Below are 26,686 nucleotides of genomic sequence, written 5' to 3' on the forward strand. Positions count from 1 at the left end.
TTCACATCAGTGCAACTAGAACACTGCACACATTATACATGACCCCACACAACCATGGCTGTGGGATGTTTTGATCAGGGGCGGCTGATAGTGGTTGAGCGCGTGGTGGTATTGAACAGATATCGAACGGACAGTCAACGCAAGCCGTCGGCTGTAAGGATGTGTGTCTCATCGACCGACAAATGGTCTACCCATGCGCGCCGTGTCTGACAAAGACTAAAAGTCCATTTCAGAAACTTTTCAGGGGGGTCTGGGACTGTTTGGGGGGCTGAGACTCTGTCAGGGGGACTGAGACTCTGTTGGGGAAGGTTGACTCTGTCAGGGGGACTGAGACTCTGTATTGAGGGCTGAGACACTGTCAGGGGGACTGAGACTCTGTGATGAGGGCTGAGACTCTGTGAGGGGGACTGAGACTCTGCTGGGGAAGTTTGACTCTGTCAGGGGGACTGAGACTCTGTGATGAGGGCTGAGACTCTGTCAGGGGGACTGAGACTCTGTGAGGGGGACTGAGACTCTGTCAGGGGGAATGAGACTCTGTGATGAGGGCTGAGACTCTGTCAGGGGGACTGAGACTCTGTGTTGAGGGCTGAGACACTGTCAGGGGGGCTGCATAACTCTACCAACAAGACAAGACAGCACTTCACAACATCACAACAACACAACACTCGACACCCTGCAACACAATGTGTTTGTGAGTGGTGTTAATCCAATGAATGGATCGCGTTGTCTTGCCACAGATCAATGACATTCCAGCCTATCTACTGCATCCTTTGGTTATAAAAATTAAATAATACTACAAATCCTCTGCGGATTTAATAACAGTCACTAGCAGACGCTGCATTTTAATCAGAGCACCGTCTGATTAGCAGCCAATTAGTAGAGCCAGACTGTTCCTTCTCCCCTTATTTAACAAGGATCAGCAGGATGTAAACATGGGGCAGGACGACAGCCCACCCCTTCCTCTCCACTGATCCACTTGGGCAAGTAAGACACTAATGGAGACAGAAAGAAGGGAGGCGAGACAATACGGACTGATATTCAGTGGCTTGGCAGTGCAGAGGAGATGGCAGCCATGAGTCAGCAGTACTGGATGTGATGGTGCTATTGCTATAAGGGAGATGTAATAATGAGCCTGTGCTGTGGGATGTCTATTCAGTGGCTTGGCACTGACAGGGCTGGCTCGGGACACATTTGTGGTGCCAGGAAGACACCTGGCATTAAGCAGATATACTGGTTAAACAGAGCAGAGTATTTTATGCGGTTACACATTATCAGCACTCATTTATTTCATAAATTAAAATAAAAGTCACACTTTTATTGTGGTGAGGCATAACAACAGCAGGTACAGTAGTGAGGCATTACAACACCTTGTATAGAGGTGTGACATAACAGCTAGCACAGTGGTGAGGCATAACAACAGCAGGTACAGTAGTGAGGCATTACAACACCTTGTATAGAGGTGTGACATAACAGCTAGCACAGTGGTGAGGCATAACAACATCTAGTATCTGCTTGTAGTGAGGAATAACACAAGCTGGTGGAGAATTTACGTTTAGATTAAAAGTCCTTGCTCACCATGCTTTCCAGATGAGGACAGTTTGTGACCACTGGAGAAGACTCTGATAGAGAAATTGCCCACTCCCAGGTGAAATGAATATAATCATATTCATATAATCACTAATGCCTCAAAGCTGGTAGGGTGCAGATTCTGACTTCCTTATGTAAACTGCTAGAGTAAACACAGACTTCCATAAGTCCTGACCTGTCCAGTTCAGTCCTGCATTCTGCTCAGACTTGAAACCCGAAGGTTTCACTTCATCCCTGTTTTATCCATTCCTTGTCTCATGTTACAGACATGCACCTCTTCAGCCCCCTTTCCATGTCACAATGCTGATGAATCTGGCTGAATGGGCGCTCAGCATATGGAACCGGGGAGGTGCGGAGCCAGCCATCGGCAGCATTCATGAGGTTCGGCATGATGTCAGGGACCACACACTGCTCCACCAGGAACACCACTGGGAAAACAACCAATAGCAGGGCCCAGCCCAGGGCGCCAAGCCAATAGGAGGAACCCAGGCTGGTGATGTCACTACTGATTTCCATCCAATGCTGGTAGGTGAAGATGGACCAGCTGAGGAGGAAGAAGAAACCTGAAGAGAAACAGAGGGAGGATGACAGAAAAGCAATCACTCAGGTTATCACTTGGGAACTAGACTCCACTCGAAAAAAGCTCTCCAGGCAATCTAAGAAATACATACATGTAAAATGACCCGCGTAAACAAACTCCTCCCACAAAAGGCAGTGGGCAGAAGGAAAAATTCACACAAGCAATGAAACGTGAACAAATGTACTGTTTAAAGTTAAATCTTACAGACACACCGGTGGACACAGAGAGATACATCAGATGTATATAGTCAGAAACACATGGATGCTCTTCATCAGCTGCAGCTGAAATCCGAGCTTTTGTTACAGTACTTCATAATGGCACAATGTCCATGCTTTGTGTCCCATCTTACTGACCTGTGGGTCCAAGAGTGAGGAGCAGCAGGACAGTCGGGTTGAGTGCCTGGCCTGCCATGAGCAAAGAGCGATTGTTGGAGAAGGAGCGCACGGTCTGAGATGTCCAGCAGAGGGCGAACATAAGACACAGAGCTCCTGAACTCAGAGCCATGAGGAAGGACAGCACAGCAAATACTTGCTCTGCCTCTAGAGCTGCGTGGACGCACACACAAACACACACACACACACACACACACACACAGAGAGAGAGAAACAGTGATTTTGTCAGCAGTGATAAATGATTTCACAGTGACTTGTTATAATATCAGCCTTGGATATTGTTTCTCCTTTCTTCATGTACTGGACATTTCCTCAGTGTTTGTCATACGGTGTGTCAGTTTTTCAAACAGTATTTCTGAAGACCTCGGAAAGAGTTCTGAGTAATGCGGGAATGGAACTCTCCCTTTTAGCAGTATAACTGGCTCATACTAGAGAGTTCATGTCATAATCTGTCTATGTTATCAGGCCAAATATTGGTCGAACATAGCAAAGTGAGAACAATAACTACAGGCTGTCATTTGCTCGAAAACAGCAACTGTTCGAGGTCTCAATAATGATTATGAAAGGAGACCAATACAAGGGGCCGTTTAATACAATGACCACACATAATGGGAAGTATTGCACATTTCATCAATCACTATCATTCTGCTGCTCTTCAATGTGCTACTACAAAAAGAACACAAGGACAGGAAATTGGTGTAACCTGATACCCTATCTACTGCAAAACCATAGTAAGCAGTTACAAACTTGTCTGGGAACAGGTTGTGAGGACCATAAATGATAGTCAAGAAAAAAATACCTAAATATGATATACAGTGGGGAGAACAAGTATTTGATACACTGCCGATTTTACAAAGCATGTAGAGGTCTGTAATTTTTATCGTAGGTACACTTCAACTGTGAGAGACGGTATCTAAAACAAAAATCCAGAAAATCACATTGTATGATTTTTTATAATTAAGTTGCATTTTATTGCATGACTTAAGTATTTGATCACCTACCAACCAGTAAGAATTCCGTCTCTCACTGACCTGTTAGTTTCTCTTTAAGAAGCCCTCCTGTTCTCCACTCATTACCTGTATTAACTGCACCTGTTTTATCTCATTACCTGTATAAAAGACACTTGTCCACACACTCAATCAAACAGACTCCAACCTCTCCACAATGGCCAAGAACAGAAAGCTGTGTAAGGACATCAGGGATAAAATTGTAGACCTGCACAAGGCTGGGATGGGCTACAGGACAATAGGCAAGCAGCTTGGTGAGAAGGCAACAACTGTTCAAGATGACGGTCAATCTCCCTCAGTCTGGGGCTCCATGCAAGATCTCACCTTGTGGGGCATCAATGATCATGATGAAAGTGAGGCATCAGCCCAGAACTATACGGCAGGACCTGGTCAATGACCTGAAGAGAGCTGGAACCACAGTCTCAAAGAAAACCATTAGTAACACACTATGTCGTCATGGATTAAAATCCTGCAGAGCATGCAAGGTCCCCCTGCTCAAGCCAGCACATGTCCAGGCCCGTCTGAAGTTTGCCAATGACCATCTGGATGATCCAGAGGAGGAATGGTAGATGGTCATGTGGTCTGGTGAGACAAAAATAGAGCTTTTTGGTCTAAACTCCACTCGCCGTGTTTGGAGGAAGAAGAAGGATGAGTACAACCCCAAGAACACCATCCCAACCGTGAAGCATAGAGGTGGAAACATCATTCTTTGGGGATGCTTTTCTGCAAGGGGGACAGGACGAAACACACAGCCAGGGCAACTAAGGAGTGGCTCCGAAAGAAGCATCACAAGGACCTGGAGTGGCCTAGCCAGTCTCCAGACCTGAACCCAATAGAAAATCTTTGGAGGGAGCTGAAAGTCCGTATTTCCCAGTGCTAGCCCTGAAACCTGAACGATCTGGAGAAGGTCTGTATGGAGGAGTGGGCCAAAATCCCTGCTGCAGTGTGTGCAAAACCTGGTCAAGAACTACAGGAAACGTATGATCTCTGTAATTGCAAACAAAGGTTTCTGTACCAAATATTAAGTTCTGCTTGTCTAATATATCAAATACTAATGTCATGCAATAAAATGCAAATTAATTACTTAAAAATCATACAATGTGATATTTTAAATTCTGTCACTTACAGTTGAATAGTACCTATGATAAAAATTACAGACTTCTACATGCTTTGTAAGTGGGAAAACCTGCAAAATCAGCAGTGTATAAAATACTTGTTCTCCCCACTGTATTTCGGTCTTTTGTACAGTATGCTGATGAAGAAACATAGTAAACATTCCTTCTAAGTCAGTCACTGTGGTACAACACATCATGAACAATTCACTCTCACTGCTTGCACAATCTGAACTAAGTTTTCAATCTGTCAGTGTCCAATCAATGGAAATCATGGTCAACATTTTAAAATGTGTAATAGACACACCGTATATTTGAATAACATCAACTGAATGCACTGGGCTTGTCTGGTGATTTAAAAGCATGCTGAATCATTAAATAACATAACTAACTCAAAGACCCATATCATTGTTAATATTATTATGAGCGTTTGGGGGCCCTGGGACCGTGTGGTCAATCCCAGCATGGCTGGTGAATACGCCTATGAGAACAACTGATAACACCTGTTGTTATTTGGACTTGTGTCTCTACCCTTATAACATGCTGGACAGTCGAAGACATCGACTAGGGGGAATCTAGGAGGAAGCATCACTAGAGACCCCTCCTACAACCAAGTCCTCCACACTAAAGGGAGTTTCACCCAGGCTTCACCAGTGTATTCGGCTTCTGAGTTAATGTACTGGACTAGTGTGTCCTGTATGGACCACTTGTATATACAAGCTCCTGTCTTCTACTCTTCTAGCTCTCAGCGTTGCTGTCTAAGTCACACCTTTGGAATTAACAGAGTGGACTATCTTGCTAAATTTTGTCATCAGTTAATATACAGTCTCCCATTCAGACACTGGGGGATTCTGTTTTATCTAGTCAGGAAGAGAAGGCTATTGTGTTCATGAAGATTTTTTTAGCAAACGGAAAGAAGAAGAAAGACACTGCTTTTGTGGCATGTCTAGTTTATTTTTCTCACCTGTTCCGCTGGTTGTGATTTATTTCCCCCACTGGTTGTTATTGATCCCCCCCCAAATGTTATATTTATTTTATTGTTTTAGGAGACTGTTTTTCAAGTCTTCTTAGATTATGTTGTTATGCTGCTAAAGTCACCATTTATGTTACACATGTGAAAACAGGATCAAATGTAGTCGGTGATAATTGTGTCGGTTATGCAGCCAGCTCTTTGACTGTTTTGCCATCCCATCTCAGGGTAAGCAGAGGCTATTGCATTGTAGTTTAGAGGCTACCTACATGAGATATGACAACACATGGCAAGGGCTGCCTAACAGCTGTGGGTGCAGTTGGGTGAATAAAACAGGCTGGGTAACCCGCATCGCCAGAGGAAACCGCTTGTCAATGTCGGTTCACCTTTGGTCGGGAGCCAATTGGGCCTCATTGTTCTGCATTCTGCCTGGCCAAGGGCGTCCATGTATAATTCCATAGTCTGACTTACTGAAGTGACTGAATGAAAAGGAGCTTGTTTATAACCCCAGTTCCCTGAAAGAGGAAATTACATCAGACCTTAAGGCTGGGATTGCAGTTCAAGCTCAAGCCCTTATTATTAACCTTGAAAGGCATTAGTGAATGGTATTTCAGGTGTGCATGCAGTGAAAGTGCATATCCAATAGCGTGTGCCTCATTCACTCCTTCAGGGAACCAAGATTATAGCCATAGTCTAAAGTTTTGTTTTGCCAAGCCCAAGTGTAGACATTTGGATTTGTACTTCACCTACTGTATGCACTATTCAGCCCTAAACATGTCCCACATATATCCCCCATCTCCCCCTGCTTCTGTTACCTGAGAATGTGGATGATTGCTTCAGGAGCAAGTTCATACCTGTTCATATCACTGAAATCTTGTGGTGCTTAGCTTACTGCTGAAATATTTCCCCTCAAGTCAAGTTTGCTGTAATTCCGATAGTTTTTTTAAAACACTAAATTGCTAAACTAAAAGTTTATTAAAAAAGGTTGACCAACAGGCACAGTTTAAGCTTCTTCTTTTACAACAGCTGTCTTTAGCATTCCATTGGGTACATTCATATTGGGTGGTTATAATCATGTAACAACCACACACCCTTTCAATGACCCACAGTTTGTATTAGCATACATGATTAAAAAATGATATTGTGTAAACATGTTACTGATATGAAAACACCTTGCCGAGTCTGCAGTTATACAAAAACAGATTCATGCTTATTGTGGATGCAGGTTCTTCACTCACCGTTGAAGATAATGTCACTCTGGTCAATGTCATGGTCTGTGCTGGTGATGTTATTCCCTAAAGTCCATAGTCCCGTGTCCCAGAGCCAGCGAGAGCTCCACACAGAGTAGGCCACGCAGAGACACCCTGTCAATCCCACACATGACTCAGCAAACCTGAACCGACTCCCTAAGTCATCCTCAATCACCTTCATCCTGATACCGAGAGGAGCTGAGAGAAAGAGAGAAGAAGATTAAGGGGTTGTGTGCTGAGACAGAGGGTGGAGCATTCACAGGTAAATCTACTGAAGAATCTGTTCAAATGTTCATCCGGATAAGTATAGTTTAAAGGTGCAGTACATTACAAAGACATGCAGACCAAGAACAGTTTTACGGTACTATGTATTACAGACATCAAGAAACAATTGAAACACATTGCATCACAGTGAAATCCCAATGAGGAAGAGTTTAAAGGTAAAGAAAAAAACATAGAAATCCAAATCAAGAACAGTTGAAAGGTAATGTGTATGACAGAGACATCCCGATCAAGAACAATTGAAAGGTAATGTGTATGACAGAGACATCCCGATCAAGAACAGTTGAAAGGTAATGTGCATGACAGAGACATCCCGATCAAGAACAGTTGAAAGGTAATGTGCATGACAGAGACATCCCGATCAAGAACAGTTGAAAGGTAATGTGCATGACAGAGACATCCCGATCAAGAACAGTTGAAAGGTAATGTGCATGACAGAGACATCCGTATGTAGCAGAGATATTCCAATTGCACCAATAACCAAAAAACCAAAACAATGTACAGTAAATGAGGAACACAATGAAAGCAACAGCTTACAGAAACGTTATCTCTTACCTTGATATAAATCATACAACCTTGTTATGTTGCCCTGAACGGTGGACTTAGATGGTGTGATACAACTGGATCAGTCAGATATTTTAGGGGGGTCTATCGTACAATGCTGAACTCAATGCTGTCACACGCTTTGATGAACACACAAACCTGGAATATGACACAGTGTTGTGCTCCCCCTCCACACTACAGTGGAAACCCCCCACTCCGTGGTTAAGTTCCCCCAGAAAGCCCTGGCTGTGACATAATGGCTTGTGCCATTTGGAAAGTGAAAGCTCTACAATCCTTTGGTGATGTGTAATCGTCTCAGTTCACAATATCAACTAATGTACCAACACAAGCACACACTCACAGACATAGATTAGGGCTAAACACACATCACAACTGCTGGTTATTTGATTTATTATCGCAAAACCTTGCACAAGATATATACATAAATACTATCGTCTTAAAAACTTGATGGTCTTTCTGTATTATACGTATGTCAGAATGTCATTCTGAGCCATTTATTTGATTAGTATGCTTATCTTTTGGTATTTTCTTATTCTTTTGCATTGTCAAGATGATACCTTCTGCCATAAAATACATAAAATGTAACAAAAAAGCAGATCAGTATGGGAATTTTACAGAATAAGTAAGCTAAAGCAAAAACAAAGAAAGCAGAACGAATAAACCCACCCCACCTCCATCCGCTTGGATATGAAGGTGTGAGAACACTGGAACCCAAACGAGAGGGAACCTTCAAGAAAGCTCCCCCGTCACATTTAGTGTTCCACACCTCGCCCACCAGCGAGAGCAAGCTTTCACTAGGTCACATTTACCACAGGCTCCCACTCAGGCATGACATTACAGCTTCCCTGTGTAGGTGAACACAGGGTCATACTGTAATTTTCCTCTCAGACCAGTAAACTCGACCACGCATACCCTCACACTAATCAAGTTCCTCCTGATCAGTAAGTCAATGGTCATAATGGAAAACCCCAACAACACATAGACTAACTGTCAACAGCCAGGGATACTGTGTGACATTTAGTATTCAGTTGCTATGTATCAAAAGGTATGAAAGACTACATTATGTTCTTGGAATATCTATACAGTTACTAAAATACATAACATTAGACTGTCATGATTATTTCAAAACTACTTAACGTGTTTCTAACTTGGGGTGTCATTAGAATTCAACTTCTTACTCTGTCTTCATAAGTGGGAAAAATAAGGAATTCATTAACTTTACCAATCATTTACCAACTTTATGAAAAATAATCCATACAGTACAAAATCTCTGGAAACATACTGTAGATAACAATATAAACATGCCATAAACAGTTCTAGATTTATAGTTCAACCAATAAAGTGCATTGAAGAACAAAAAACCAAACATGTTATTTTTATAACAGAGAAAGAGTGTGTTTTTCTTGAATATGGTAGCATTTGGACACAGCATATTACAAAACATGAACTTAATTTATCTATACTTGTTACTGATGAACATGGATTTCAGAATAATATTTGGTAAAGAATATTTGCTAGAGTGATTTTGTTCTCAACTTGTCTATTTCATTTGACCAACACCAAGTAACATTTTAGTAGACAAAAAATAAATCCTCAAACTGATGACATAAATAATAATATAGACATGTTAACCACTGGAGAGAAGGATGCATGTCCTTTTGTATATCTTTGTATCAGTGACCTTCAAGCAGGTAACTCTAATGACATAAGCGGGAGATACATACTAGTTAGAAGAAAAAAGGCATTTTAAGAGCCTTTTTATTGAACTATACAATATATTAAATTCTTTAGTTTAATGTTGAACATTTAAAGGACAGATAGGTCTACATCCTTTAAAAAAAACTTCACTACACCTCTGCACATACCAGCTGTTTAAAATATGTACATAACAAGAAATGGAGAATGTATTATTTGTAATGTATGTTTTCGTAGCTTTAAGAAGTGTTTACCATGATACAAAAGGCAAGTGACACCCGTCAACACCAACACAATTCAAAAATGACTCAGGCTCAACATATTCATTTGAGTCATCTTTGGCCTGCGATGACAAGATATGCTAAAGTAGCACCAGACATACTGATATGGACATACTGATAAACCTACAACCTTTGGACTCCTTTCATGGCACGTATCCTGACTGATCTTGTTTGCTTCCTGTTCCTTCTTCCTTCTGCCCTCCCCTCCCCTCCTCCATTCTACTTCCTAGCCCTGTCCAGCAGGTTTTTGAATACATGAAGTAGCTCTGGGTCCTCCCCCGCAGACAGTTCCGGAGTGTTCTTCTCCAGCCAATCAGAGGAGCTGATCTGTTGTCTCAGGGCACCAATCAGGGAGTTCAGACTCTCTGTGGGCTGGGACTTTTGGCATTCCAGCAGGACTAAGTCCTCACTGGTCAGTGGGACGGCATCATGGGGATCAGACGTGTTTTTGGACAAGACAGATGACTTGACCACCACAGATTTGTGTGAGTCTGTTGTGTCCTCCAGCTGTGTCCCTGCTTTCACCTTGGTCGTCTCGTCATTCGTGCCCGTGTCGGGGGTTGATATGGCCCCATTTATCCCCTCCAAGGCCTTTCTGATTCTCTGCATGCCTACAACCACAAAAAAACATATTTGACTTAGAGTGAGATGACGACATTGGGGAAGAAGAAAACAGGACAGAGGAGAAGGCAGAAAAAAAGAAAGTATTTTTTTCTCCTGCCTTACGAGGAGACAAGCAGCCGAGCAGCTTCTGAACGTACCAAGAGTGAGGTGTTGCTGTTGGTCAGTGAAAACAATGCGGAACCAGCCAGGAGTCGAGCAATGGAAGGCTTGGCCACAGCTCAACAACACCTTGTGTTGGAGGAAACACCTCCACAAAGCCAGCTCTTCCTCAAACGATGACCTACGCAGGTACTAACGATGAGAAAGGGACAAAAAGAAAGAATGAGGAAGATGTATTAAAGACAACGTTGCCTAGGCAATCGAGTTGTGCTGCTCAGAAGGAACCAAGAACAGCATCCAGGCTTCTTAGCGGCTCGTTGCGTCAGTGTCCTAACCTTTCTGAAGTCGGCCCAGATGTAGAAGCAAGCGTGGCGGTGGAGGAAGGGGACTCCCAGACTCTGTAGCTCCCCAGCCATGTACCCGTGAGCTGCATGCATTTTCCGCCTGTTCTCTGGAAGAAACGTCCCATCGATCCAATCTAAGGCACGGAAGACAGGTCGATTCAACTCCCGACCAACAGGGGACACCGCGTGTCCTCTCATCTGGTGTGAGGCGTGTTCTCACCTCTGTCCTGGAGCAGCTTAGCCATTTGATGCTGTACAGGACCAGGAACGCCGTGGAACACTGCCAGCTTACCCAGGGCTTCAACGATGTCACTGTTGTCAGAGTACACGGTTCCAAAACGTATCCCCGCCATCGCAAAGTCCTGCACCGGAACCAAAACACAGGACACGGGGGAACGTGAGGTACAGATAACCCGCAGAAAGCCCCAAAACTCAATGTGCATAAAGTACAATGAAGACACACGCACACACATTCTAAACTCTGACCTTGCTCATCCCCCATAGCACGTGTGTTCTCTGTGGGTCCGGGAGGCTGGAAGCACATCGTTATTAATGACATTTATTAGGCAGAGATTGTGTGTGTGTGGGTGTGTGTGGGTGTGGGGGGGTGCGTGCACGCCATACCTGTCCATGCTGAGGACACTGTGGAAAGTGACTGCCTCATCAAATACAGTCAGCATGTATACCTCATCTACAATGGTGTGCAACTTATGCCTGAGGCAGAGAAAAGAAATGGTGAGAACAGGTAGGTGTTTATTATGTATTCACATTGTGTTGTTTTATGATGTTTACTGTTCTTTATTACAAAGACAACGCAAGCGGGGCCGTGAAAGCCCTTTTCCAGTAGACAGCCGCAGGGAGCAATGTAGAAGAGAACAGGGCTGGTTTATGGCAACTACAGCTTGGTGGAGCACACTGCATGGGGAGCTTTGGATAGGGTTGTAATACCAAGCGCATCCCTTGGACTACAACCTCCCCAGCCCTAGCCTTCTACAACTGTAGGCTCTGGGAAAGATCAGCCCATTACGGTGCATAAAAAAAAAAAAAAACGAACCTCTTGGCAAACTCCAGGAAGGCAGTAAGTTCTTCAGGTGTGTAGACCTCAGCCAGGGGGTTATGGGGGTTAATCAGCAACAGAGCTCGGATGTTCACCCCCTGGCAGATACGCAACCAGGAACAGTTACACTGGTTATCTGTTTGAATGCTTATATATTCATTCATGAATGGATAACTAATCTGTTAGGGGGCTACCTCGCTAGTCGCCTTTCTCATAGCTTCCTCCAGTTTGCCCACAGTGAGTTGGAACGGTCGACAATCACTGACACTAGCCTAAAAAAACAAATAAAACAGACAGAATCAATGACTTTTCTCTCGCTCCCGCTCACACACACACACACACACACACACACACAGACATATATATATATATATATATATAATATAACTTAGTTATTATTTTAAAGTGGAGCCCTACCTCACAATCAAGGTGAACATGGTAGAGCCGAACAGCACTGTACAGATGTATATCCTCAGAGATCGAGCCATAGAATGGAGTTGGAATGAGGATTGCCTCTAAGACACACACACACACACAAAGTGTCATAGAAAACCTCTTTCACCCTCAAACCCAACTCAACCACAGAAATCCACAAACAAAATAGCATATCATACAATGTGTGATGGGGCGTTAACATTTAAAAATACAACACACGACCAATGTAACAACCGGATGTACTCCTGTAAGGAAGTAAGGTGAACTAACCTCCCGGGTCACAAAGCACTGCAGCTAGTGATGAGAAAAAAGAGCCACAGCCATTCATCACAACAACCTGGAGACAGGCAGGAAAGACATAAGCTTTATGAGTAAAACACTCTTCATCATTTAACAATTCATACCCATAGATTAATTTGGCTACAGACCTTAACAAACGCAATCTCTGGTGGTTTTCAGTGAGCCAAAGCACTTTTATGTCCATTAATTATGTTAATGAAAGCTAACAATGAGTTGAGCCACTGGTCTAACTATATTTCTAATACTGTACAAATATAATGAAGTAGTCCCAGCACTCCACATAGGATGGGATTATACTCTAGACTAGAGCCATTCTACAGTAGTACTATAATGACTGGAGCAAGCTCAGTTCACTCACATTGTCTGCTCTTAACGGGCTGGGGGAACCACAGTAGTATGACAGGAACCTGGCCACCTCTTCTCTCAAACTACAAAAGAGATCATCATCATCATCATCATCATCATCATCAATATAGTCAATCTCATAAACCCCTGAACAGGTCACCGTCCTCCTTAACCTTGCTCTAATCAATACCTTTCTTGTATCTAATAGACACGTTCTGAATTGTAGTTTCAATGTATCTGATGACATTCATTAGAACAAATACATTTACCAGAACGATCCATTCCATTTAAACCCATGACATGAAAACCCTGTCACAATTTCATTCCTCACAAGCGGTGGCCTTTCAAGTCAGGATACTGCAGCAAGGCTGGATCAATATGGAGCATGTCAGGCTGGGTCAACTGTAGCAGGAAGGAACACAAAAGGGTTTATATTCATGTTCGGACAGAGAATGGTTCCATTCAACAGGAATGTCAGGCCACAGATGAAAAATAACTACAGCGTGCACATCTCCAACACCCACATCACTGGTTTATCTTCCTGACTGACAGTCAGTGATAAGAAATGTGGAGAAACTCCATTAACAACCCTATCTCTTTCATCTCCCCCATCTCTCACCCGTTTCTGAAGCAGATCATAGCACAGCTTGTTCTCACTGGTGCCCATGTTGATGATGCCCTGGAGACAAGAGACACAACACGGTATCGATCTAACAAATGTTATTTGCTTAGCCCTTTTAACAGATGTGAGAAGCGCTCTGACACCAAACACTTTCGGGGCGGGGAACGGCCCTTAACAGCAGCGTTGGAGACTCACGTAGGGGTTTTCAGTGAGGTGGTATTTGTCAGCGCTGTATCGGCTAAAGCCGTCCTGTAGGATGCCCAACTGCTTTCTGATGGAGTTTCCACGGCGAGACAGGTACACACTTTCACCAGCAACTGATCCGGCTGGCAGGCTCTCAGGTTTATTAGGGCGGCAGACTGGGGTGGATGGTGCAGACGCTGGGTTGGAAGGGCCTGAGGCAGTGTTCGGTAGAGCGGTGTGACTGGAAGGGTCAGGGGGTACGGTAGAGACCGTGGGGGCAAACAGCGGGACTGAAGGGGACGTCTGCCTGACAGCAGTCAGTGCCCCGGTGAACATGCTGAACAGACGGAGCTCGTGCTGTCTCTCCTGCTCTGCCCTCCTCTCTTCCTGCTGCTCTCGTCGCTCCTCTGCCTGCGCCTCCCTTTCTAGCCGCGCCTCCTCCAAGGAGAGGAGTCGCTCCTCAGCACACCGCTGCCAGCTTAGGAAGCTGACCAAGGCCTCGTCAAGGGGACCCTGGCGCCCACCTCTGCCTCCAGCGGCCCCTCTCCCCGCACGCCGACGCTTCCTCAGTCTGACAGGGACTGCAGGTCTGGAGCCATCCGGGTCAAGCTGGTTCCCCGTGTCCCCACCACCAGGACCAGCCATGGAGGCCCCTGTGCCTGAGGACTCAGCCTGATTCTGATCACTGAAACCTGGGGGATGAGAGAGAGCAACGGAAGGCGCAATAACAAACACTTTGCTTACTGAATTCATACATACTGGTCCAACTTTTAGATATATCTGACTTGCCTCTTGCCTGTGAAATCCTTCTCATATCCACTAATGGACAGACACAAGACTGATCATGCAGTGTGTTTATGCAAGGGCAAAGCTCAGTTCATGGAGTACACATACGGGAAACCGAACCATTGAAATCATACAATTGGACTTGCAGCTAATACCCTAACTTTGATAACAGTTCTGATTAAATACATATGCAACATATACAGGAAAATAAACCAATATCAACCTGAAGGAGAAAATTGCTCGCTAGCTTTCCGCTCTCCTCGCACCATCTCCGCCGGGTCTTCGTGGTCCAGCCCCGGTGATTTCCCATTGCTGTCAGGTTCTTCCCCAGACCCGATACTGTACAACAGCTCTGGAGGCGCAGCATCGGAGTTCAGAAGCCCGTTATCAGACTCTCCATCCTCACATTTTATTTCCAGTAGCTCCCTCGGCCTGGGCGGATGACCAAATAAAAACCCACCTGAAGCAGCAGAACCAAAAGCACCACCTGGCAGACCATGGAGGTATGTGTCTGCCCCACTAGGGGGGCTCTGCAGAACCTGATGGGCTATAACAGCACCGCCCAAAGAGGAGTAGGCTATGGCCGGTCTATTCGTCAATACTCGGTCCATCACGTCATAAAACTTCCACGACCTCCCGCCCCTCACCATTCTGTGGTTGTCCTTGATACGTCGGTACTCCAGTTTCATCTTTTTTATTTTCTCTCTGCACTGATCACCGGTGCGATAAATGCCTTTCTCCCGCAGGACGTCCGCTATTCGATTGAACACATGTTGATTTCGGAGGCAACTTTCCAGCTCAAGTTGGACCGACTCATCCGACCACAGCTGCAAGAGTTCGGCAACCTCTGGGTCGGACCAGTTGCTGCCCCGTTCATACTTTCTACCGCGGAAGTCCATTCCACTGCAATGGCAGGTCGTCTGATCTATTAAATGAAATAAACCCTCTCTTTCAAATGAAATTAGTAATAAGAAAACATTGGTCAATATAGATTAGGCATTTAGCCAGTTATATCATATGTATTCTGTATTTCGGCATAACCGGAAATTGCCACACCAAAAATGTAGTTTTCCCAAAATAGTTGAAGTCATAGTATGAAAAACCAAACACTAAAATGGGAGGCAACAGATCCAAAACAAAGGTTTTTTTGTGCTTACAGTATGATCCCAAGCTTCTGATGAGTTGGCTAGGCTTCCACTGTTGCTGTTGTGAATTTACGACTGATATGTATTGCCCGGTCTAGACCGGTTCAAGCGCCATACGATTAGCGTGTTCTATCTTTGACACAATTACTAATAGTTTGTCAAATAAAATAATAAAATGGGAGAAGAGAATCCTGAAGAATCCTGCAAATTCTACATCCGGGTTGACGGCACATGCGTGCTGTCCTTATTCCGGGATAACTTTGGCCCGTGTTAACAGCGGTGCCACTAGGCTGGAAGCGGGCTGGCTGAGTAATACTGAACCATGCAGCTTGTCATGTGCATACACACAAGCCAGGACAAAACGTATAGCTCTTTTGCCCCCCCTTCCGTACAAAAAAATGAAACAATTGTTCATGCATGTTCGTCATACGTCCAATAGATGGAGCTCGTAGACAACAGTTTGTAAATGTGATGGCGTGAGGTGGTGGCGTTCCACCAACGATTTTAGCTAACGGTGACGTAGGACTTTGGCGTGGGTAGGTGCTATCCGGGATCCTTGGGACGTATCCCCATGTCACGCATGCGTTGATGTTGCCCAATAAGAATTGGGCAGGTGGTTTTTGGTTTTTGCAGTTTGAAAGCTAATTCGAATGTTTATTCTGCCCTTCCCGCGTGTAGTTAGCTTTGATTACATTAAGTTTGATGTGTTAAGTGATAGTTATTTGTTATCAGTTTGATGTCGAAAGTAATAGAGCAATTAATGTCGAATCTTTACCTTTATGTTTGTAGACGACAATGGCATAAGAGCTAAGCCTGATGAAAAGGTATTACAGTTTATTAGCAAGAGCTTAAAGTTTGTCACAGTCGTTGCACTGAGGTTTATAACTGGTTTTCTTCCGCACCCCGTCTCTTAACAAACCCTGTAAACCATCAGCGTGCGGTATTATGTGAATGGGTAAAAACGGGCACATTTTACTCACATTCACAGTCACATTTACTCAAGTGAAGTCCAAATTCATAGTAAATCCTATTCAATTCAAGATAGGAATATACACTGCTTGGACAAAGGAATGTTGTTTGTCAATCAAAAACTATAAATATCCACAACTTTTTAGTACATTTAATACAAAGTCAAATTGTTATATGATTAACTGCTTAAATGGCAAAAAAACGATATAATTGAACAGTTGATTGACAAATGCAAAATTATTTTTTAATGGTCAAAGTTAATTCATTACTTTGCATTGAAATAAATGCTTAATCAAATGTGCTCATAATACAGTCTGCTACATGTCTACATTACGTGGAATTGAAATACGCGTTTCATCAAATGAGTCTCATAACATTTGACTCTCAGGATTTGTTTTAGCAGGCTTGCGTAACATGATCAAAACAGTGCTAATTGGCGCTCGAGACGGGTTCTGAAATATGATTGGGCGGTATTCAACGCATGCGCAACATGGTGACGCCCCAAGGATCCCGGATAGCACTGAGCCTTTGGCGTGTGGATGTATTTCCTGGGATTTGTCTGTTTTTTTTTATCGCTTGCCAGTTGGACGAAGATGTCAATTTCTTGTATAAAAGAATTTATATCACTTTTATAATTTTACAACGTTCTTTAAATATAGTAATAATTATGAGCAGAATCGAAAATTAATGTCACGGTATTGTATTGAACGCGCTACATAGAAAAAACTGTTTTGAAGTCCTGCTTTGGCTGAAACGACCTACTAGGCTACCATCCTAGCTAGAGACCTTCATTGCTCTTATACAGACATTTCGAGAGATAAGGATAAAACGTGGAAAGTTTACTCTGAACCAAGGGGAGCAGAGTGACAGGTGTGACAGTATTTCAGTATTTTTCACAGGGGAACCTTGAGGAATGTTGTGTGATCAATGTCACATGCTTAACTCTGGAGCCACGCAGCGGGAGGAGAGAGCTGTCAACAGGGCAACTGAGATATGACTGGGGCTGTTCATCAGACAGACTGTTGTGAATATCATAACCAACGAGTATTGTTTGGCGTTTTGAATAAAGAGGCTGGAGGTTCCCGAGGTGGGTAGTTAATTGGCGGATGGGAGGGAACGAATTAAGTAGGTAACGCGCTACAAAGCAAGAACGCGTTCTCTGCCAGTGTCTGACAGGACGGTCGACCTACTTCACTTCCCTATTTGGAGCCCGTACTCGGGAGTTCGTTGAAGATTTGTGGTACTCAGGACCAGCTTTCTGATGCGTATATATTTTATTTGACAAAATCAGCCCAACAACCGATTCTGATTGAAGTGCATTATCCACGTCAAAGACACATCTAGCTCGTGGTAAGATCTTGGCATACGTGTACTGTGTGTATTTAACAATTTATGTTTGTATAAATGCATAAATCAATTGTGTATCGGTTTTGCACATAGGTTCCTTTGCTTAATTGCATACTATTTTATAGGCATTCGGAGTAGCCTCCTAGGCTATTGAAATGAGTTACACAGTCAACTGGAATAAATCTACAGTCCTACTGTATATTACTAGTATCAAAGAAACAAATGCAGTCTTAGGATTTCAAGAGTCAGTTTTTGTTCTAGCATTTAACTTACTGTGACCCAGCTAATCACCAACTGTATATATATGATCATGGCCATAGGCATCTCTGCATTGTAAAACCAAGATGAGGTGGTAAAGGTGCACTGCTTTAGCATGGAAAAACTGAGCAAAATTTGGAGGAGTTGTACATATGCAGAGGTTTACCAATATCTAAATACTCATTACCACTAACCTCCTTGTTTTAAGGAAGATGTTTTTGTTATTCATCAGCTACAGTTTCTGAGCCTTTTAGACCTACATTCAGAAGCTGTTGTTTGGTTTACAAGTGAACTTCTTTTCAGTCAGGCTTAACTCTGGATGTAACTGTTGAACACATCTATCAGATATCTAGATTGAAAGTGCATTCACTTTTCATTTGTTTAGATGACATCTCAAGGAAGGGCCTAGATGTTTTGTTAATCAGTACTAAGGAACTATGGATTAACAGTCAAGGCAGTAATAGTAAGGCAGACACACAACCCCCCTGAGGAATGCATTGCTGTACCAGTGGTTGAATGCACCATATGTTACTATGGTCTTCTGCTTGGCAGTGGCTGGCAGCATTCATTCTCTCTGTGTGTTCCCTACCAGAGCCAGTTATTACAGTGTGAGGCTTAAAACGAGGGGCACATTTCTGCCGCTCGTCTAAGAAGAAGAATGTTCATCAAACAAAAAGGCTTTGCATCTTTCATTTTAGTTGAATTCCCATTGTCTTGCAAGAGTTGATGCATTCCTTCTTCCCGTTCGGTTTGCTCCTCTGTACAATGTGAGCTGAGTTTGGAGAAAGTAGGCAGTGGTACCTGGTCAAAGCAGCCTCATTCATTCACCTTTACACAGCAGGTGCTGTTAATGAGAGCCAAGGTCACTTTCTGCTGTGCTGATGTCTCCAGCCTGTGTGTTGGTGTGTGTTTATGTATGTGCACACATGTGTTTGTCTGTCTGTCTTACTTGGTGTCTCTAGAGAGATGTGGTACTGAATAAACTCCTCTGCAGTTCAGTAGAAACTCCTAGAATATATGCTTTTTATATATAGAAAGAGAAAGTTGACCAGAGCTAACACAGACCATGTTGTGACTATACAGGTGTTAGCAAGTGTCCTTTATCAATGCCTGTCCTTATCTTTATCAGGAGAAACCATTTCAAACAACCTAGACTGCATCTACACAGACAAAACAATTCTGACACTTTTTCCGCAAATTGGTCTTTTGACTGTCACAGCCTTTCACTACAGATACATTTTGTAGCTGATCTGATTGGTCAAAAGACTGGCAAATATAATATCTTGCTTTATATTGTTCTCTCATTTATTGTTTAATAATATCCATCTATCTGCATCGTGAACTGCTTGGCTGTCCAGCCTGATGATGCAGAGGGAGAGAGTGAGGTTGGTGTCATTTACAGCTGCTGATATGCAGAATTACCGCCAGTGAGATGGCTGCTGCCCAACTTCTTTATGATCACATTAAAACAATAATGAATACACACATTAAGTGAGGTACTGCTCATCGCTGTGCCAAGTTCCTTCACGTCCCAGGAGTTTAGTGCAGCTGATTCCCATATCAACCCACGGGCCCTCCATCCTACAGTCTCCTCCTGTAAGTCTCAAATAAATGGATAGGTTTGAAGCAATGTAATCACTGTATTTGAACTGGCATTTCCCATGTTCCTGCATACACCTCTTCACCTGTTTCAGATAACAAACATCTGTCAGACAAACTTACAGTTATAGATTTACTGTAACTCAAGCCAATTTGGGAAAGACAGCAATAAGGTCACATGTACGGAATTGAAAGAAACTTAAATTCAATAACTACAGGCCTGTATCCCTCTTATCTTTTTTGTCCAAGACACTTGAGCAGGCTGTCTCCACCCAACCGTCTTCCTACCTCTCTCAGAACAATCCTCTTGCCCCAAACCTCTGTTTTCATCCTTATTGATTTATCAGCAGACACTGAACTATAGCTTCCTACTTTTCTTCCACTCTGATTTGGACACCTCAGGCTTTGCTCAGTCTTGCATTGCTTCCTGCCTGACAGGCCGCTCCTACCAGGTGGAGAGAATCAGTGTCTGTTGAGCATCCTCTTACTACTGGTGTTCCCCAAGGCTTGATTCTTGGCCTTCCTCTTCTCTGTATATATATATGTGAAGTCTGTATATATCTATGTACAGTATATACTCTGTATATATAGCCTCTTGGAGGCTAAGATAGCAGAGTCTACCTATCTTCAAAAAATAACTTAACTCACCAAACTACTCTCTGTTATCTTTTGTCAATCTATTTTTGTTAATTATTTGTATGGCCTTCTTTTCAGCACTGATCTTTGCCAATAACTAATTAATTGTTTAAAATGCACTTATTTCACCTAGTGCTTTTAAAATGTATGCACTTACTGTAAGTTGCTCTGGATTAGAGTGATAAATGACTAAAATGTAAATGTAAGAGTGAGTTAAAGGAGGATCTATTTGCTTCATTGAGTCTTTAAGTCTAATAACATCATCCAATTCCATACGTAATTCCAGTTGCAGTTTGTGATGGCAGATTTCTATGCTGCTACTTAGGCAAATAATGTACTGCTGCATTTGCATATCAGCTGTTTACAAACTGTAGCCAATACCATTCACCTCTATGATTTCTGCCAAGCTGTGTTATTTTTTTTTTGTATACAGTTTAATGCGTAATGCCTCAATCACAACTACTCATTGCTTTTTCATGTAGTGGAAGTTTATTAATTTGGTTAAAAACTGCACCTTAATAAATAACTTCTTTGGGAAGCCAACAGCATGTCTGTGTTCTTGATTTAAAAAATGATGTTAATGTATTGTTGGCAATTTATAACCTTATGGAAATGTATAACCTTATGATAAGTCCAGAATATAGGGACTTCATGTTTGCTTGTTTGCCAAGTTCCGTTCCGTGTCTAATGTGATACTGTTCTACAAAAACCTGTCCTGCAATGAACTTCCAGTTCCCCAAACAATACCAGTCCGGAGGACTACTTTATCACACTATCCTCCCAGTTACTTTTGACACTGATTGTTATCAGATTTTCAACCAAAACCTAACATTAGGAAGACTGAGTGAATGAACAACACAAAATGTTGATACTTGTTCACCATTTAAGGTTCAGCAACACCTTGTCCCCCATATGGAAAAGTGCCTCTTGTGATTTAAAACTGGTAATGCAGCCTTAAGCAGCCATGACTGCCACCAAACGCTTCCTGTAGTTATTGATCAGTCTCCCATGATGCTTTGGTGGAATTTTGGCCCACTCCTCTATTCAGAACGTATTTTACGCTGTTACATTTGTGGGGTTTTTTAGCATGATTGCTCGGTTTATGTCCTACCAACAACATCTCAATGGGGTTTAGGTCTAGACTTGGACTACACCATTGTAAAACTTGAAATGTCTTGTTCATTCTGATGTCAACTTGTTTGTGTGTTTTGAATCATTGACACATCTCTGACACAGCAGACCAATGATGGCAAGTCCAGGTCTTGATGAAGCAAAGCATGCCAAACCATGACAATGCCGCCGCCATCCTTGACCGTTGGTATTAAGTTCTTAAAGTGGAATGCAGTGTTTGGTTTTCACCAGACCTAATGGTGCCTAAATACACTTCTCAAAAAATGTAGGGAACATGTAATCATCACAGTATAACATCAGGTCAATTAATCTTCAGGGAAATCAATCTGTCCAGTTAGGGAGCACAAGTGATTGTGAATCACTGTCACCTGTATTGGTGCAAATAAAAGTGACAACAGGTGCACTGGAGAGGCAACAGCAAAACAACCCCCAAAAAGGGAATTGTTTTACAGGTGGTGGCCACAGACCGTTGCTCTCTCCTTATCCTTCCTGACTGATTCTTCTCTAGTTTAGCATTTTCCTAGTGTCCTTGTCACTACTGGTAGCATGAGGCGATACATGGAGCCCATTCAGGTTGCACAGGCAGTTCACAGTTCACATCCATAAGTGCCATCGCAAGAAGGTTTGCTGTGTTTCCCAGTACAGTCTCAAGAGCATGGAGGAGATGCCAGGAGACAGGCCATTACACAAGGAGAGCTGGTCAGGGCCGTAGAAGGACATCAACCCAACAGCAGGACCAGGATCTGCTCTTTTGTGAGAGGAGGGACAGGAGGAGCACTGCCAGAGCCCTACAAAATGACCTCCAGCGGGCTACTGGCATTCATGTTTCTTACCAAACTGTCCAAAACAGACTCCATGAGGGTGGCATGAGGGCCCGATGTCCTCTAGTGGGACCTGTGTTCACAGCCCAGCACCATGCATGATTGGCATTCGCCAGAGAACACCAGAATTGGTAGGTCTGCCATTGGTGCCCCGTTCTTTTTAGAGATTGAATCGGGTTCACACAGAGCATATGACAGAGGTGAAAGAGTCTGGAGATGTCGTGGTGAACGTTATGCTGCCTGCAACATCATCCAGCATGACCATTTTGGCGGTAGGTCAGTGATGGTCTGGGGAGGCATATCCATGTAGGGTTGCACAGTTCTCCAAGTCTTAGCCAACGGTACCCTGAATGCTGTGAGGTACCGGGATAAAGTCCTCAGACCCATCATCAGACCTTATGCTGGTGCAGTGGGCCCTGGGTTCCTCCTGGTGTAGGACAATTCCCGGCCTCATGTGGCCAGTGTGGGTAGGCAGTTCCTGGATGATGAAGTAATTCATGCCACTGACTGGCCCTCAGGTTCCCCGGACCTGAATCCAATTGAGAACCTCTGAGATGTTATGTATTGATACATCCAACGCTGCCAAGTAGTACCACAGACTGTCCAGGAGCTCACTGATTCCCTGATCCAGGTCTGGGAGGAGATCCCCCACGACACCATCTGCCGTCTCATCAGGAGCATGCCCAGACATTGTCAGGAGGGCATACAGGCACGTGGGGGCCATGCACACTACTGAGTCACATTATGAGTTACCGTGTTGAAAAGTTGGAACAAACTGTGATTTCAGTCATTTACTTTGATTTTCATTTGAGTTTGAATACAACCCTCAATCGGTTGGTGATTTTGGTTTCCATTGACTGTTGTTACATAATTTTGTTTTCCACTAATTACACAATGTACTGTAAATAATTTGATCTTTAATGTATTTTGTTTGAGACCCGATGTGTGATTTCAGTGTTCCCTTAAATTTTTGGAGCAGTGTTCTCTTTAGACTCTCCTGTCCATAGAAAATTGTTCAGAAAGAGGTTTTCAGTGAGCAGTGCATTTTGTCTTACAACTCTGCCATGAAGATACCATGTTTAATTTCACATCAAATTAAACAAGCAACTTTGCTGTCATTTGTTCTCTAAGACTATTCCACTATTGCTACAACCCACAAAACGGTATGACCGTTATACAAAATATCAAATATGGCGTCTACATTTTCACTGTATTGTATGTAGTATCTTATTTTGTTACAAGAATGTAGTTTTAGTCTTAATTTTTGTTTATAATGATAAATGTGATTTTTGCCTTGTCGATCTGGTAGCTACTGAGGTGAGAAAGGGGATTTCACCAACAGCAAACCTTTCTACACATTCTCCTGTCAGAGGAGCTTGTGTTGACTGATTATGGTGTTCTGCCGTGTTCCAAATACACCAGACGTTTTTGTGGTGGGAGTCCAGGGGAAGGTGCTTATCTTGGAAGTGGGCTGCCCATTTGCTGGAAAGGTCCTAAAACAACAACCCATTGTATCATGCCTGAACAGCCTTGGGTATCAGTCCAGTCTTGTAATTCTGCTATTTCTGCGTCTTGGCCATGCTCAGTGTATGTTTTGCTCTGTGTCAGTGGTCATGGGCGACCTGGTGGAATTACTTGTGGTTTCAAATAAAGTGTGTGTGTGTTCTGCGTGCATGCCTGCCTGCCTGTGGTGAAGTGACCTCCCCTTTCTCCTCTCTGTTACTGGCAGTTAGACCCCCCCCCCCCCCCCCCCCACTCCTGAGTTCACTAACTCAAACTCTGTTTTTAATGAGCTCAGGACCACCCCAGCTACACAGGATGACAGCCACGTCTCTTTCCTCCTAGTCTCCCTTTGCCCCGCTGCTCTGGAAATCACACCCTCCCTATCCTCAGCTCGCACACTCGCTCATCAAGTTGTTTGGGGAACCTCTCCTGCTCAGCCTCTGTGTTATAGCGTTAAAAAAAGAGATCCTCCCAATTAAAATCTTGCAATGCTGTACCCTTGATGTTTAGGGGAACATTGTTTTTGACAGATTTAGATTTTAATGATCACCTTAGCTCTGTGGGAAATCAATAGTTGTTTTTCCTCCTAAAGGCTGATCATGATAAATAAATTGCCTTCATCTTTTTGAGAAATGTGTGGTCCAGGCAGTGCAGAGCAGACATGTTGACAGTTAGTACTGCATCATCTCTTTAAGTTATGCTTTGTGGGGCTTCCAGAGTCTCACTGTGCTGTCGGTGTGTATCTTAAAAGCCCATCTATGGCACCTGGACAGACTGAAGAAGCTCAGGGGAGAGAGAACTTTAGCCCCCCCTTGTTTTTTTTAGAAACTGCAGCCTTGGCACAGTATCTAACTCTCCCATATGACAGATCACAACTAAGAATGAACTCAGACTGTCAAGAAACCCATAACAACGTTGGCGTTCTCAGCACAGTAGGACATTGCTCACAAGGAAACCATCATGTAGAATTTGCTTCAACTCGTCAAACTTTTTCAATTACTATTCCAATACAGATGTATGCTATTTCTGTGTGATCACCTCAAAGCATGAGACACAAACACTTTGAAGAAGACTCTAGTACTAGCCTCTTTCAGCAAGAGAGGTCTGTCTCCATCTCTGAGTAGAAACTTTCTGGCGGTACAAAGCATGCTGTGGTCTCTAGCACATAGCAAAAATCTCCTATTTTTACTCTGGTTTGGCATGTGTGGGTGTATGAAAATAAAAAGTACTGCCTTTACTAGTTAATGTGTGGTTTTATAACACTGTCCTCTTTCTCCAGGTGACTCTTCTTGGCTGCTGTCAAAGAGGGGAGTGCTTTCATTGCTGAGTAATGAACAGTGAGACTTGTTCACACCAGAAATACTGACACATGGACAGCCAATGTGGGACTGGTGAGAAGTGAGACTTGTCCACCCCAGAAAGACAGACGGATAGAGTGCCACTGCCCAGGGCACCTCCTTTCCTTTTCATGGATGTCAGGCTGGTCCTGGTGCAGCTTGGGACTCTTGTTGTCCACCTGTCCACAGCCCTGAAATCGTCTTCTGGGCTTACCACTGGAGGTGAGGTCTTCACTAACACCTGGGCGGTCCACATTGAGGGCGGACCTCAAGAGGCCGACCGCGTCGCCAGGAAACACGGCTTTATCAACCACGGCAATGTGAGTAGCACAGCAGTTGGACTTTGTGAAACCTCTATGAACTCTCTATGCCAAGCAGGGATTCCCCAAACTTAACGCAGCTTACTATCTAGCATCAGAGCAACAACGTTCAGAGTATCAAGCCATCGATTGAGGTCAGAGAAATGTAACTGGCTGTGTATGTGCCCCTTTTTGTTGAACTATAAGAAAGTGGCTGTGACATTGATATAAGTAGGTAGCCAATCGTCTGAGCGACAATCAAAGGTGAGAAGCAAGCTAGCTAACTAACTGTCTCAACTCGATAGCTACAATCGGCTACAATAGATTAGTGTCATGCTGGAAACTTTAGAGATTTGACAGCAACAATAAGATCTCAGATTTTCGTATTTTTCCTTCAAAATAAAAGCCTGCAGTGTCTATAGTGGGTATTGTGGACATTTTCAAATGGAAAGACTGTGGGACTATATAAACAAAACAAAATTACTATTTAAATAGTACTTAATTTGATGAATATTATAAGGTGGAGCACACTGAGAAATGATTAGAGACATGATTAAAGTTATTTAGAGAACACATCTTATATAAAACAATCCTAATTTGATTTAATTATTGTTTTAACTTTTGCCCATTAGCTTTGGAGAGGGATTGTGTTATAATTCCAATCACACTATATTTTTCATCCCCCTACTGTAATGTACAAGGGAAACATTTCAATGCCGCAGTGTATTCTACAAAATACTCAGGAGAGTTTGTAAAGTTGCAAATATAATGTGAAATCATGAGGCACTGTGCTGCATCCAGCAGAACTATATTTTCTGCCTCCTCTTTAACCCCCAATGTAACGCACTATACTGTACATGGAATTCATATTGCCTTGTTAGTTAGTAGCTAGTGGCTTTTATAAGCATTCTTGGATTCATTAACGGTTTTACAGAATGGTTAATTGAGAGTGAGTAGTTAGGTTACTATTAGGGAACAATTTTAAGACTACATTGTCAAATATTGTTAAGAATAAAGTTGATAAGCAAGAGAGACTGGTGTACAGTGGGGACGTTTTAGCATTTGACACATCAATGCCGGCATGTCGGCACGCGACCCCACACTGTTGGGAATAAGTAGGGGAAAC

General features: G+C 43.2%; 3 protein-coding genes across 5 annotated transcripts in view; 1 reads left to right on the top strand and 2 right to left on the bottom strand.

Annotated features, from left to right (window-relative positions):
- Positions 1 to 1,294: 1,294 nt before the first annotated feature.
- On the bottom strand, positions 1,295 to 8,857 carry si:ch211-256a21.4. 2 transcript variants are annotated; one of them, XM_034288387.1, is made up of 4 exons: positions 7,736 to 8,857; positions 6,887 to 7,096; positions 2,521 to 2,712; positions 1,295 to 2,150 (listed from the first exon to the last, which is right to left on the bottom strand). In XM_034288387.1, exons 2-4 carry the CDS (start codon positions 7,077 to 7,079, stop codon positions 1,843 to 1,845), a joined length of 693 nt encoding a protein of 230 aa, XP_034144278.1. In that variant the 5' UTR covers positions 7,080 to 7,096; positions 7,736 to 8,857; the 3' UTR covers positions 1,295 to 1,842. The 2 variants fall into 2 exon arrangements, with proteins under 2 accessions (XP_034144278.1, XP_034144279.1); XM_034288388.1 differs by lacking the exon at positions 7,736 to 8,857 and having other exon boundaries at positions 6,887 to 7,218.
- Positions 8,858 to 8,956: 99 nt separating this feature from the next.
- accs (1-aminocyclopropane-1-carboxylate synthase homolog (Arabidopsis)(non-functional)) lies at positions 8,957 to 15,978 on the bottom strand. 2 transcript variants are annotated; one of them, XM_034288386.1, is made up of 16 exons: positions 15,673 to 15,978; positions 14,739 to 15,440; positions 13,742 to 14,421; positions 13,544 to 13,603; positions 13,256 to 13,326; positions 12,938 to 13,007; positions 12,550 to 12,616; positions 12,262 to 12,359; positions 12,039 to 12,116; positions 11,842 to 11,942; positions 11,412 to 11,501; positions 11,274 to 11,319; positions 11,008 to 11,149; positions 10,779 to 10,921; positions 10,482 to 10,635; positions 8,957 to 10,331 (listed from the first exon to the last, which is right to left on the bottom strand). In XM_034288386.1, the coding sequence occupies exons 2-16, from the start codon at positions 15,412 to 15,414 to the stop codon at positions 9,940 to 9,942; spliced, it is 2,868 nt and encodes a 955-aa protein (XP_034144277.1). In that variant the 5' UTR covers positions 15,415 to 15,440; positions 15,673 to 15,978; the 3' UTR covers positions 8,957 to 9,939. The 2 variants fall into 2 exon arrangements, with proteins under 2 accessions (XP_034144277.1, XP_034144275.1); XM_034288384.1 differs by having other exon boundaries at positions 14,739 to 15,978.
- Positions 15,979 to 17,155: 1,177 nt separating this feature from the next.
- furinb (furin (paired basic amino acid cleaving enzyme) b) overlaps positions 17,156 to 26,686 on the top strand; it is a 110,256-nt gene continuing 100,725 nt past the window's right edge. The window contains exons 1-2 of the mRNA XM_010883755.3: positions 17,156 to 17,979; positions 25,204 to 25,581. Of these exons, the coding sequence (XP_010882057.2) occupies positions 25,393 to 25,581 (189 nt within the window). The 5' untranslated portion in view covers positions 17,156 to 17,979; positions 25,204 to 25,392. The remainder of the gene's footprint in view (positions 17,980 to 25,203; positions 25,582 to 26,686) is intronic.

The sequence above is a fragment of the Esox lucius genome, chromosome 19, assembly GCF_011004845.1.
Source record: "Esox lucius isolate fEsoLuc1 chromosome 19, fEsoLuc1.pri, whole genome shotgun sequence".
Lineage (NCBI taxonomy): Eukaryota > Metazoa > Chordata > Actinopteri > Esociformes > Esocidae > Esox > Esox lucius.

Excerpts from the sequence above, each read along its gene's own strand:
- si:ch211-256a21.4 (XM_034288387.1), bottom strand. The coding sequence starts at position 7,079 with ATGAAGGTGATTGAGGATGACTTAGGGAGTCGGTTCAGGTTTGCTGAG. Across the intron at positions 2,713-6,886 it reads GAGTGACATTATCTTCAACG|CTCTAGAGGCAGAGCAAGTA; the intron begins GTGAGTGAAGAA and ends GCGTCCACGCAG. Across the intron at positions 2,151-2,520 it reads CCTCACTCTTGGACCCACAG|GTTTCTTCTTCCTCCTCAGC; the intron begins GTCAGTAAGATG and ends GTTTCTCTTCAG.
- accs (XM_034288386.1), bottom strand. The coding sequence starts at position 15,414 with ATGGACTTCCGCGGTAGAAAGTATGAACGGGGCAGCAACTGGTCCGAC. Across the intron at positions 14,422-14,738 it reads CGAGCAATTTTCTCCTTCAG|GTTTCAGTGATCAGAATCAG; the intron begins GTTGATATTGGT and ends CTCATCCCCCAG. Across the intron at positions 10,922-11,007 it reads TAAGCTGCTCCAGGACAGAG|ATTGGATCGATGGGACGTTT; the intron begins GTGAGAACACGC and ends TCCGTGCCTTAG.